General features: G+C 34.9%; 1 protein-coding gene across 3 annotated transcripts in view; it reads right to left on the reverse strand.

Annotated features, from left to right (window-relative positions):
- Positions 1-13035, reverse strand: part of RPAP2 (RNA polymerase II associated protein 2) — a 99320-nt gene that overhangs the window by 72357 nt on the left and 13928 nt on the right. For all 3 annotated transcript variants that reach the window (XM_049618450.1, XM_049618451.1, XM_049618452.1), the window contains exon 6: positions 11266-11354. In XM_049618450.1, the coding sequence (XP_049474407.1) occupies positions 11266-11354 (89 nt within the window). The remainder of the gene's footprint in view (positions 1-11265; positions 11355-13035) is intronic.

The following is a 13035-nucleotide window of genomic DNA, read 5'->3' on the forward strand; positions in this document are numbered from 1 at the left end:
CCCCCCCCCCCCTTACATCACCGGACATATCATTCTACACAGAAATTTAACAAAGAAACAACGGCTTTGAATGCACCCCAATGCACTTAACAGACATTCGGAACATTTTATCCTAAAGCAACAGAATATACCTTCTTTTTGAGTGCACATGGAATATTCTCCAGAACAGATCACATACTGAGTCCAAATCAGCCCTTAACAAGTACAAAGAGATCAAGATCATTCCATGCATATTTGTAGACCTCAACACAATGAAACATGAGATCAACCACAAGAAAAAATTTGGAAGTACCACAAAATACATGGAGGTTAAAGAACATCCTATTAAACAATGAATGAGATAACCAGGAAATTAAAGAAGAAATAAAGAAATACATGGAAGCAAATGAAAATGAAAACATAACAGTCCAAAACCATTGGGATGCAGCAAAAGTGGTCATAAGAGGGAAGTATACTGCCATACAGGACTACCTCAAGAAATAAGAAAAGTCTCAAAACAGACCTAACCACATACCTAAAGGTGCTAGAAAAGGAAAAGCAAATAAAGCCAAAAGCCAGCAGAAGGGAAATAATAAAGATTAGAGCAGAAATAAATGATATAAAAACAAAAAGTAGGACAGATAAATGAAACTAGGAGCTTGTTCTTATCAAAGCCAGACTTATCAAAAAGAGAAAGGACCCAAATAAATAAAATCATGAATGAAACAGGAAAGATCATAACCAAAACCACAGAAAAATAAATAATCATAAGAGATTATGAAAAATTATATGCCAACAAATTGGGCAAAACCTAGAAGAAATGGACAAATTCCTAGAAACATAGAAACTACCAAAACCGAAACAGGAAGAAATAGAAAATTTGAACAGGCCCATAACAGCAAAGAAACATAATCAGTAATGAAAAATCAACACACAAAAGTCCAGGGCCAGATGACTTCCTAGGGGAATTCTACCAGACATTTAAAGAAGAATTAACACCTATTCTTCTCAAATTGTTCCAAAAAATAGAAATGAAAGGAAAACTTCCAAACTCATTCTACGAGGCCAGCAATACACCTTGATTCCAAAACCAGACAAAGAGCCCACTGAAAAGGAGAATTACAGGCCAATATCCTTGATGAACACGTATGCAAAAATTCTCAAAAAGATACTAGCAAATCAAACCCAAGAGTACATTAAAAGAATTATTCACCATGATCAAGTGTGATTTATTCCTGGGCTGCAGAGATGGTTCAATATTTGCAAATTACTCAATGTGATACACGATGTTAATAAAATAAAGGATAAGAACTGGGGCACCTGGGTGGCTCAGTCCGTTAAGCATGACTTCAGCTCAGGTCATGATCTCACAGTTCGTGGGATAGAGCCTCATGTCGGGCTCTATGCTGACAGTGCAGAGTGTACTTGGGATTCTCTCTATCTCTGATCCTATCCCACTTGCACGCTCTCTCTCAAAAGTAAATAAACTTAAAAAAAAAAAAAAGGATAAGAACCATATTATCCTCTCAACAGATGCAGAAAAAGCATTTGACAAAATACAGCATCATTCTTTATAAAAACCTTCAACAAAGTAGGAATAGTGGGAACGTAACTTAAAATCAGAAAGGTCATATACAAAAGACCCACAGCTTATATCATCCTCAATGGGGAAAAACTGAGAACTTTTCCTCTGTGGTCAGGAATAAGACAGGGATGTCCACTCTCACCATTACTACTTAACAAAGTACTGGAAATCTTAGCTTTAGCAATCAGACAACAAGAAAAACATCAACAAGAAAGGCATCACAATCAGCAAGGAAGAATCAAAGTTTCACTATTTGTAGATGACATCATATTCTATGTAGAACCTGAAAGACTACACCAAAAAATTGCTAAACTGATACGTGAATTCAGCACAGTCATGGGATATAAAAATCAATGTACAGAAATCTGTTGCATTATTCCATATACCAATAATGAAGCAGCAGAAGGAGGAATCAAGGAATCTATCCCATTTACAATTGCACCAAAACCTATAAGATACCTGGCAATAAACCTAACCAAAGAGGGGCACCTGGGTGGCTCAGTCGGTTAAGTGTCCGATTTCAGCTCAGGTCATGATCTCACAGATTGTGGGTTCAAGCTCTGCATCAGGCTCTGTGTTGACAGTGTGGAGCCTGGAGCCTGCTTCAAATTCTGTGTTCCCCTTCTTTCTCTGCCTCTCCTCTGCTCACACTCCATCTCTCTCTCCCTCTCCCTCTCTCTCTCTCTCTCTCTCTCTCAAAAATAAACATAAAAAAAAAAAAATTTAAACCTAACCAAAGAGGTAAAAGGTCTGTACTTTGAAAACTATAGAAAACTTATGAGGGAAACTAAAGAGGACACGAAAAAATGGAAAAACATTCCATGCTCATGGACTGGAAGAATCAAACATTGTTAAAATGTCTATATTGCCTAATGCAATCTACACATTTAATCTTTATCAAAATTCCACCAGGATTTTTCATAGAGCTAGAACAAACAATCCTAAAATTTGCATGGAACCACAAAGACTCCAAATAGCCAAAGCAATCTTGAAAACAAAAAGCAAAGCTGGAGGCATCACAATTCCAGATTTTAAGCTACATTACAAAGCTGTAGTCATCAAGGCAGTATAGTACTGGCACAAAACCAGACATACAGATTAAGAGAACAGAATAGAAAACCCAGAAAAGAACCTGCAACTACATGGTCAACTAATCTTCAACAAAGCAGGAAAGAATATTCAATGGAAAAAGGACAATCTCTTCAACAAATGGTGTTGGGAAAGTTGGACAGCAACATGCAGAAGAATAAAACTAGACTAGTTTTACACCACACACAAATATAAATTCAAAATGGATGAAACACCTAAAATGTGAGACAGGATAGAGGAGAACACAGACAGCAACCTCTTTGACCTCGGCCGGAGCCACTTCTTACTAGACACATCTTCAGAGGCAAGAGAAACAAAAGTAAACATGAACTAGTGGGACTTTATCCAGATAGAAAAGCTTCTGTAAAGCGAAGAAAACAACAAAACTAAAAGGCAGCCTACAGAATGGGAGAAGGTATCTGCATATGACCTATTTGAGAAATAGTAATCAAAATCTATAAAGAGCTTCTCCAACTCAACACCCAAAAAACAAATCATCTAGTGAAGAAATGGGCAGAAGACGTGAACAGACATTTTTTCAAAAAAGACATCCAAATGGTTGACAGACACATGAAAAGATGCACAACATCACTCATCAGCAGCAAATCAAAACCACAATGAGATACCACTTCACACCTGTCAGAATGGCTAAAATTAATAACAAGAAATAACAGGTAGTGGCAAGGCTGCAGAGAAAGGGAAACCGTCTTGTACTGTTGGGAATGCAATCTCGTACAGCCACCCTGGAAAACGGTATGGAGGTTCCTCAAAAAGGCAAAAACAGAACTACCCTATAATCCAGCAATCACATTACTAAGCATTTATCCAAAGGATACAAAAATACTGACTTGAAGGGGTATATGCACCCTGATGTTTACAGTAGCATTATCAACAATAGCCAAACTATGGAAAGAGCCCAAATGACTACTGAAGACTGATGAATGGATAAAGGAGAGCTGGTATACGTATATACACAAAGGAATATTACTCAGTTATCAAAAGAGTATTTTGCCATTGGCAACAAGTGGATAGAGCTAGAGTATGTTACACTAAGCGAAATTAGAGAAAGACAAATACCATATGATTTCACTCATAAATGGAATTTAAGAAACAAAACAGATTAACATGGGGGGGGGAGGGAGAAGACAAAAAGAGAGAATGAAGCAAACCATAAGAGACTCTTAACAATAGAGAACAAACTAAGGGTTGATGGTGGGGACGTGGATTAGATGGGTGATGGGTATTAGGGGCACTTGTTATAATGAGCATTGGGTGTTATATGTAAATGATAAATCACTGAATTCTATTCCTGAAACCAATATTGCACTCTATGTTAACTAACTAGAATTTAAATAAACATTTTAAAAGAAAAAAAAAAGATGACTGTCACTTGGGAAGGTAGACATGGTAGAAGGTTAAGGGAGAAAGAATCTGGGATTGTTTGAATGGACAATACTGTAACTGCTGACTGTGGAGCTCAAGAAAACAAATTTAATGAAAGTCTGTCCAACTTAGAAGAATAGAGCTAAGGTAGAGACAGGAGGTCAAAATGAGGTTACAAAGCATACTCAAGAGTGATAGCTGTAGATGAGATAGAGGTTGTGGTCACAACGGGAAGCTCTTATTTCAAGATCTTGGAGGTAGAATAGCCCATATAAGAGTAAGTCTATGTATGGCTAAATTAAGAGATAATCAAAATGTAAACACTATTCTGAATCATGAATGCAGTTTAAGATAATTTTATGAGACATACCCAGCTACATAACAACATTTAAGGAAAAACACTTAAGAATTCAGAAAAAAAACAAACCCTCAATTTCTAAAGGTAAGTGGAAAGCCAGAATATACAAAGTGCCTACCATATGGTAGGTGGGCTTGGCTTTCTTTTCTTTTTTTTTTTTTTTTTTTTTGTGGTGTAATATACATTACATAAAATTTACCATTTAAACCATTTTTAATTATAGTTCAGTGGCATTAAGTACATTTGTATTTTTGTACAACTATCACCATCATCCATTTCCAGAATATTTTCATCTACCCACACTTTGTCCTAGCTGTTTTTTATACAACTTCGCTTAATCCTCATATAACTTATGGCCTTTTTTTCTTTACAGATGAGGAATCTGAAGTTTTGAGAGGTTAAGCAATTAACTAGTAAATCTAGGATTCGAATTTGGATCTTTCAAAGTTCAAGCTCTTTCTACAACATGCTGCCTGTAAAATCAGAAAAAAGACTTTAAAAAGTTGTGAGGGTACTACCTTTGTTTAATCTTTCTCATAGGAACTCAATATACTTTACAAGTGACTATTTTCCCCTCCTTTGTTTCATTTTTCTTACTTCAGGTAAAGAAAACTATATTGAACATTGTTTCTAGATATTTGATGAGTAATCTTAACAGTCTCCCTTATACCCAGTCTGCAAAATGGAGAATAATATGTGACACTAAAATAAATTAGATTGGCACTTAATAAGGTTATTAAATGAAAGGTTCAATATAAAAATTCAGTTTTATTGTTTTGCTATAGCTGTTTAGAAAGAATGAGGCACTAAGTTATATTGCATTCTTTTCTATCCTTAGATGAAATTCAAAAGCTTTTTGTTAAAAGTGCCATGTCTCGGGATGAGCACTGGGTGTTGTATGGAAACCAATTTGACAGTAAATTTCATATATTAAAAAAAATAATAATAAAAATAAATAAATAAATAAAAGTGCCATGTCTCTTTTCAAAACTTTTTAATGTTTATTTTTGGGAGAGAGGGGGGGTGGAGAGAGAGAGAGAGAGAGAGAGAGAGAGAGAGATTGTACAAGTGGTGGAAGGACAGAGAGGGAGACACAGAATCTGAAAGCAGGCTCCAGGCTCTGAGCTGTCAGCTGAGAGCCCAATGCAAAGCTTAAACCTGTGAACTATGAAATCATGACCTGAGCTGAAGTCAGACACTTAACCCACTGAGCCACCTAGGTGCCCCTCTTTTTTTTTTTTAAGTTTATTTATTTATTTGGAGGGAGAGAGAGCACATGGGGGAGAGGGAGAGGGAGAGGGAGAGGGAGAGGGAGAGGGAGGGAGAGAGAGAGAGAGAGAGAGAGAGAGCGAGCGCGGGAGAGAGAACCCAGGGCAGGCGCCACACTGTCAGCACAGAGCTCAGCGCAGGGCTTGAACTCACGAACTGTGAAATCATGACCTGAGCCAAAACCAAGAGTCGGATCCTTAACCAACTGAGCCACCCAGACACTGCAAAAGTGCCATTTCTCTTTGTTCTATGTATCTTCCATTCCCCTCAAAGTTTACATTGCCCCGGATTATTCTCAATCTGATAGGACCTCAACTTAAAAAACAAAAATAATCATGTTAGTTAAAGAATACCTTCAAACTGCTTCTTCATAAACATTTTAATGTTATTTTAAACGAAGTATAAATTAGATGATTAATTGCAACTTTAGCAATATAAATCTAAAACTAGAAATAACTTGTGCCAAATAACCTTGTGTGTATATATGCACATATATGTGTTTGTATCACTCAGAATATGTGTACTATACATAAACCAACAAAAGCAGCAGGCTACAATTCCCCCCTGTGGTGGAAATTTTTCAAATATAATATGAGACATGTTAAAACCTCTTTAAGACAAGTTTTTATTCTGTACACCCAGCAACAGAAGTGGCTGTTCAGGAAGAGGTTAGAGAAGTTGTTCTGCAGAGGTTTTTGGCTTCCGCACCTCTGAGATTATACTGTTTATTGCCAAGAAGCATGTGTGAAAATCCCCTACTCTGGGCCACATGATGGCGCTTTTAGCTCTGTCAGCATTAGCCATTCACCCCATTTTGATCTTTTAAACTATAATTTAATTCTCAACATTTGTCTTTCCTTCTTAGTTTTAACTCCTGATTTTTTAAGTTACAAAGAAACCGCTTTCCTTCAAAGATTTGTCAGAGCCTGTAGTGAACAAAACAGGATTTATAAATGCAACTATATGACTATCTAAATGAGCGTACTGTCTAAGAGGAACAAATATGTGGTCTGTGTCTGGCCACCAAGTGGGTGAAAAATTTCTAACTCACAACATGAGCTGCATCATACTGCGTCATGACCCAGTCCATCTAAGTCAATGTTCTGTCTCTGACACGGCATCAGGAGACATTTTGGGAGAAGCACTGCTGTTATTCATGACATTGAAGATACACTCCACATATTTTTTCATATCTTAATGATAAAAATGAGGGACTTGAAAACCTCTAAGGCACCTTCTGACTCCAAAGCCTCAATAGAAGTATGGAGCTAGAATTCATGAATTTCTCTACATCCTTCTTAAAGTTACTTACACATTTTAAGCAATGAGATACACAGCCTTCTATGGTACAAAATAATATCTTAGCAGTGTTAAGGGACACTAAAGATTTTAGTATTTTGGAGTCTGGTGAAAAAATTTATATTAGCTTTCATAACAATATAAGACTAAATTGAGTCAAATTCAACATTCTGTTTCCAAACAGTATGGAAGATCATAGTGTCCCTGAAGATGCCAACTTCAAGTTGTTCTGAACATGCTATAATATATTCCTGGGTTTCTTCATAATTTAAGAACTCTGTTCCAATTTTTCATCAGCCTTTATCTTTATAGACTGAAGAGTTCAAATTATTCAAGTCAGTAACATTTATTCTAAATTCTTAAATGAGACAGACTTCCCTACAAAATTTTCCCAGTCTTATGCTTACAATTTTAATTTTCACCACTTTTTATAAATAAGACATTTCCTATCTAGGAAACTTTCACTACAGTAGCAGTTGACTGACTCAGAACTGCAAAACATTAGAACTAAAGGGAACTAAGAGTTTAATTGCAACTTTCTACTTTACCAATGAGGAAACTGAGACTTCGTGTTGATAAGAGACTTTCCTATAGTGAAACAACTAAAAACCTAAGCTGGATACAACAAAACAGTACTTAAAAAAAATTTTTTTTTAATGTTTATTCATTTTTGAGAGACAGAATAAAGCATGAGCTGGAGGGGGGCTGAAAGAGAGGGAGACAGAATCCAAAGCAGACTCTAGGCTCTGAGCTGTCAGCATAGAGCCCAACGTGGGGCTCGAACTCACTGACCGCTAGATCATGACCTGAGCCAAAGTCAAATGCTTAACCGACTGAGCCACCCAGGCGCTCCAAGAGTACTTTTAAAACTGCATATTAGAATTTTAAAACTGCATATTAGAATTGACCAACCAATTAAGTGGATTGCTATCAGCATTTAAAAAAAAAACAAAAAAAGCAACAGAGTAGGAGCACCTGAATGGCTCATGCAACTGGGCTTCTGCCTCTTGACTTCAGTGCAGGTCATGATTCCGAGGTCATGGAATGGAGACCGCATTTGCTTCTGCCCTGACAGCACAGCCTGCTTGGGATTCTCTTTCTCCCTTTCTCTCTACCCCTCCCCTGCTTGCTCTCTTTCTCGCAAAATAAATAAATAAACATTAAAAGGAAAAAAGCAATAGAGTAGAAAGTATCAGGATGTTCAAGTAATGAGGATAAATATCATTTTATAAAACTTTGTTTCAGTTACATGTGTATTGAATCATAACATAAAATATACTTATAGTGGTCAAAAATTTTGGAAATCATTGCAATAAAATACTCAATTCTTTGAGTGGATTTAAAATTTTGCTCTTATTTTTAAAATTTAAAATTGTTTAATAATTATTAATATCAATAAAATAAAATCAACAATAAAACAATTATGATTATGATTTAATTATGAAGGTGATGCAAGTTATTATGATGATGGCTTACTTTAAGCTCATTAAAAACATCTCTGCAATACTAAATGCTGCCATTTAAAAGAAACCATTTTTCCCCTTTAAAGGAGATAGGTTTTGAAGTGTTATACCCCATACTATATGTGAAGAGACTTTCTTTAAAAGTCATATTTCTGGGGGCGCCTGGGTGGCTCAGTCGGTTGAGCGGCCGACTTCAGCTCAGGTCATGATCTCACGGCCCGTGAGTTCGAGCCCTGTGTCGGGCTCTGTGCTGACTGCTCAGAGCCTGGAGCCTGTTTCGGATTCTGTGTCTCCCTCTCTCTGACCCTCTCCCGTTCATGCTCTGTCTCTCTCTGTCTCAAAAATAAATAAACGTTAAAAAAAGAAAATTAAAAAAAAAAGTCACATTTCTGTAGAGCTTATATGTGCAACAGCTAGAAAAGCTCTTTAAAATAATACTGAATTCTAGAATTCTGATCATTAGAACACATAAAATATAATAAACATCCTCTGAAGACACAGTGACCTCTAGTGGATTCATGAAATAAACCTACATAATTCATGCCCATAAGAATTTATAAAGTAACGCGCAACCAAATATAAAAGATACTAATATGATTATATACTGACAAGTATTATACATAAATAAGGGCTACAGTTAATACTATGCACATTGTGACAAATGTTTATTTATAGATTATTGGTTACTTCCAATGAAAGAGAAATATAATAGAATCCTAGCAACGTTCAGAACCTATCACAAGCTTAAGAAATATATTTAATCTTTCTGAGATTGTTTGATAAAGATGTTGGATTAAATTGTCTCTAAGGACCTTTCAGCTCTTTAATTATGATCCTTTCTTCTTTAACTCATCTTGTACATCAATGTCAGATCAAATTCTGTTCAAAAGTGTTTGATGGCTCCCCAATACTTGTCCCCATTAGAATAAGTAAAAATTTATTTCACTTGTATATTTATTATGCCATCCAATTAAAATTTCAATTTAAACTCACAGGTTGAGTTTCATTAAGTGTGTGTGTGTGCTCGTACAGGTATGGACAGCCTGCCAGTACTAAGCACTTACTACAAACATTGCATGTAAATTAAAATGGTTTTTTGAGGGAAACCAAAGCCATTTTCATTTTTCTTTTTTGGTGAGGTAGGGAAGGGCATATAGATAAGGTAGAATTTCAAGAACTACAAATAAAGTGACAGACCTTCATGTTCTAGGAAAGGTGGGTGTTATGAACATATTAGAATAAGATTTTAGAAAAAGGTTAGAGAGAAGAACTATTTTCAATTAGCTAAAGCAAATACCAATAACTACATCTGAAGAATATAAAGATGACAGGAAGGGTAGTTTGGTAAATGGTTTTGAAGCAGGGATGAAGATGAGCTAAAGTAGCAAGTAGAGAAGATATCACTGGAAACAAAGTTAGGAATAACTTAAGGAAACAGTGGTCTTAACAGCTGGGGAATAGAATACAGCAATATGTGTAGCTGTCATAAGGTTGAAAAGGCGATGAGCAGATCTAGCCAAAGAAATGCTAGGAAAGGAGAAAAAAGGGATGCCCGGGTGGCTCAGTCAGTTGAGTGTCTGACTCCTGATTTCAGCTCAGGTCATGATCTCAGGGTCATGAGATCAAGCCACACGTCAGGCTCCACACTCATCAGTGAAGTGTGCTTCATATTCTTTCTCTCCCTCTCTCTCTCTGCCCCTCTCCCCACTTGCTCTCTCTTTCTCTAAAGGAAAGTAAAAGAGACAAAAAGTGATAGTTAAGAAAGTGCTCGTAGCTCCCCATTCACCTTGGACAATGCTACAACCTTTATTCTTCAAATAAGAAAGACAGGCTAGTGGAGAAATAGTGAACAATTTAGTCTTCACTATGTGTAATTCAATTAACAAAGGCTATAGGGTGGTATGTTTTACATATTCTAAACGACACAGCATTGGATCTGCAGGCAAAGGTGTCAGCCAACAAAGGGACTGTCACCAGTACAAATGATGCTAGTTCAAACTACAGTGGTTTCATACTACCTTGTGCATCAGATAAGACTTTAATAAGAGGTGTTTTTTTTTTAAGGCAAATATCTTTAGTTACCTTGCATCACATTACATTTATGTCACTAAGTTTATTTAGCACTGATACTATTTTACCACAAATAACACTGCCTTGTGTTATAATATTCTTTATGAAGTATGAGTTGAGACCTTATCTCATTTAAGCCTGTCTGAATTTAGACAATAGTCTGATAACATAACAATTTTTGTTACCTTTACTGTATTATGGCATTTGTCCCTCAATAATAAATTTTTTCTCAAATTCAGCAACTACTAAAATGTTGTAAATGTTTAAACATTTCCCAAGCGGCAAACCCCAGGAATATTGATAAACATTTTGCTAAAAATTAAATTGGATTTCTTTAAATTTATAAAATACTGTACTGATTTTTAATAAAGATTGAATGAATTAGTTACCTGAACTTTTTAACCTTAGTACATAGTTTTCTAACAACAAAACAAGTTCAGTGGATCCTCAGTTTTAGTATCCTGAAAAACTTTAACATTCTTACTCTAGAATTATAATATTAATAGGGTTAATAGAAATAACTTGCATAGCAGAAAGCAAAGTTCAGATGTTGTGATTAAAACAACAAAGAAACAACTTTTATATTTACTTTCTGATTTTAAGTGTAAAATCCTTAATAACTAAGCTAAAAATATAACCACTTCTCCACAATGAAAATGTGTACGATGGTAACATTCTTAGGAAACTACAACTACTCTCTATACATCCCAAAAAGTAGAAAGAAATTATTGGAATATATGAACAAATGTATATGTAATGATTTAAATTACCTTTCCTCTTCTCGAACCCATACTGGAGTTTTAGGAATTTGTGCTTCAAAAAACTTAGATGCTTTGTAACAAAAATTGCTGCAAAAACACTGAAAAACATTTTAAAATCAGAAAATTACTTTTTCTTACTGTGAAACACAACTAACTTATGTACAGAAGAGAGTATAAAACATAAACATGTAGTTCAAAGAAAATAATGAAAACCCATGAATCTACCAACCAAGGTAAGAATAAGGTATAGTACCTTCGAAGCTCTATTATGTGTCCATCCTGGATAGCATCACTTTCGACATTCCCCAGAGGTAACCACTATCATATTCTGTGTTCCTTATTCCCTTGCTTTCCTTTAGTTTTGCTATCTATAAAAACATCCCTACAAAAGATACCATTTAGTTTTAACCAATTTTAAACTTTGTCTGAATGTAATCATATTGTTATGTTCTCTGAGTTTTTTGTTCCAAGTTATAGTTTTCAGATTTTTGTAGTTGTGGCTTATATATACATTACATTCAATTGTGTAAATATATTACCATTTATTTATTATGAATAATTGAGTTGTTTCTAACTTTTCTGCTATCTCTACAATGTGACTATAAGCACTTTAAGAATTTTTAAAATTAAAAAAAATTGTGGTCAAATACACCAAAATTTACCACCTAAATTGTTTTTAAGTGTTACAGTTCAGCGGCATTAAACACCTTCTCACCGTAGTACAACCATTACCATGGTCCATCTCTAGAACTCTTTTTATCTTGCAAAACTCAAACTGTACACCCATTAGACAATAACTCATTTCTGCCTCCTCTTATAATCACCATTCTACATTCATAACTATGTATCTGACTACTCTAGTTACCTCATGTAAGTGGGATCATTTAATATTTGTCCTTTGCGCAGGCTTATTTCACTTAGCATCATGTCTTCAATGTTTATCCATGTTGTAGCATGTGTCAGTATTTCCTTCCTTAAAAAGGTTGAATGATAGTATATCATATATTTTGTTAACCCAACTAGGAAGAAATGGGCAAGAAATTCTTTAAAATATATACCAAGAATAGAAAAGCCTGGTCATAAAAAATGTGTGAACTTGACTTTACTAGATAATACAAAAGAAGTTCTCAAAAAAGTTGCACCAATTTTATTTAACCAGCAGTTAAAGAGTTTCTAATATTGTCAAATTTTTATAATTTTGCTAATTTGGGGACTGTAAATCAATGTTTTTATTTGCTTTTCCCCTGATTAATAAGGCTGAGCATCTTTTCATATTTCATTATCAAGTTCCTTCTATAAAATTTCTACAAGGTTTTCTGTCTTTTCCTGGTTATGAATCTTTAGTCAGTTATATGTGAGAAATACATTTCCTTCTAATTTATCTCATCTTTTCACTCTTTTGTGGAAACTTCCAATAAGCAAATGTTTTTAATTTTAATGTAGAAAACATCAATTTTTCCTCTATGGTTTGTAATATTTCTATCTTATTTAAGAAATTCTCTGAGTTTATAAAGATACTTTCCCATATTCTCTTCAAAAAGATGTTTATCTTTTAAATTTAAGTCTGTAGCCTACCTAAAATTTATTTTTTTTATGTACACTGAAATAAGGATCAATTTCCATTTTTTTTCCATATGGATAACTACTTGTGTCAGTACTATTTCTTAAAAAAATTCATCCTTTCTCTACTGATCTACAATACTCCTGTTGTCACATATAAAGTGTCCTCATATGTGGTTAATCTGTTTCTGGCTCTCTATTCTATTCCATGACTTACTT

Source organism: Panthera uncia, assembly GCF_023721935.1.
Source record: "Panthera uncia isolate 11264 chromosome C1 unlocalized genomic scaffold, Puncia_PCG_1.0 HiC_scaffold_4, whole genome shotgun sequence".
Lineage (NCBI taxonomy): Eukaryota > Metazoa > Chordata > Mammalia > Carnivora > Felidae > Panthera > Panthera uncia.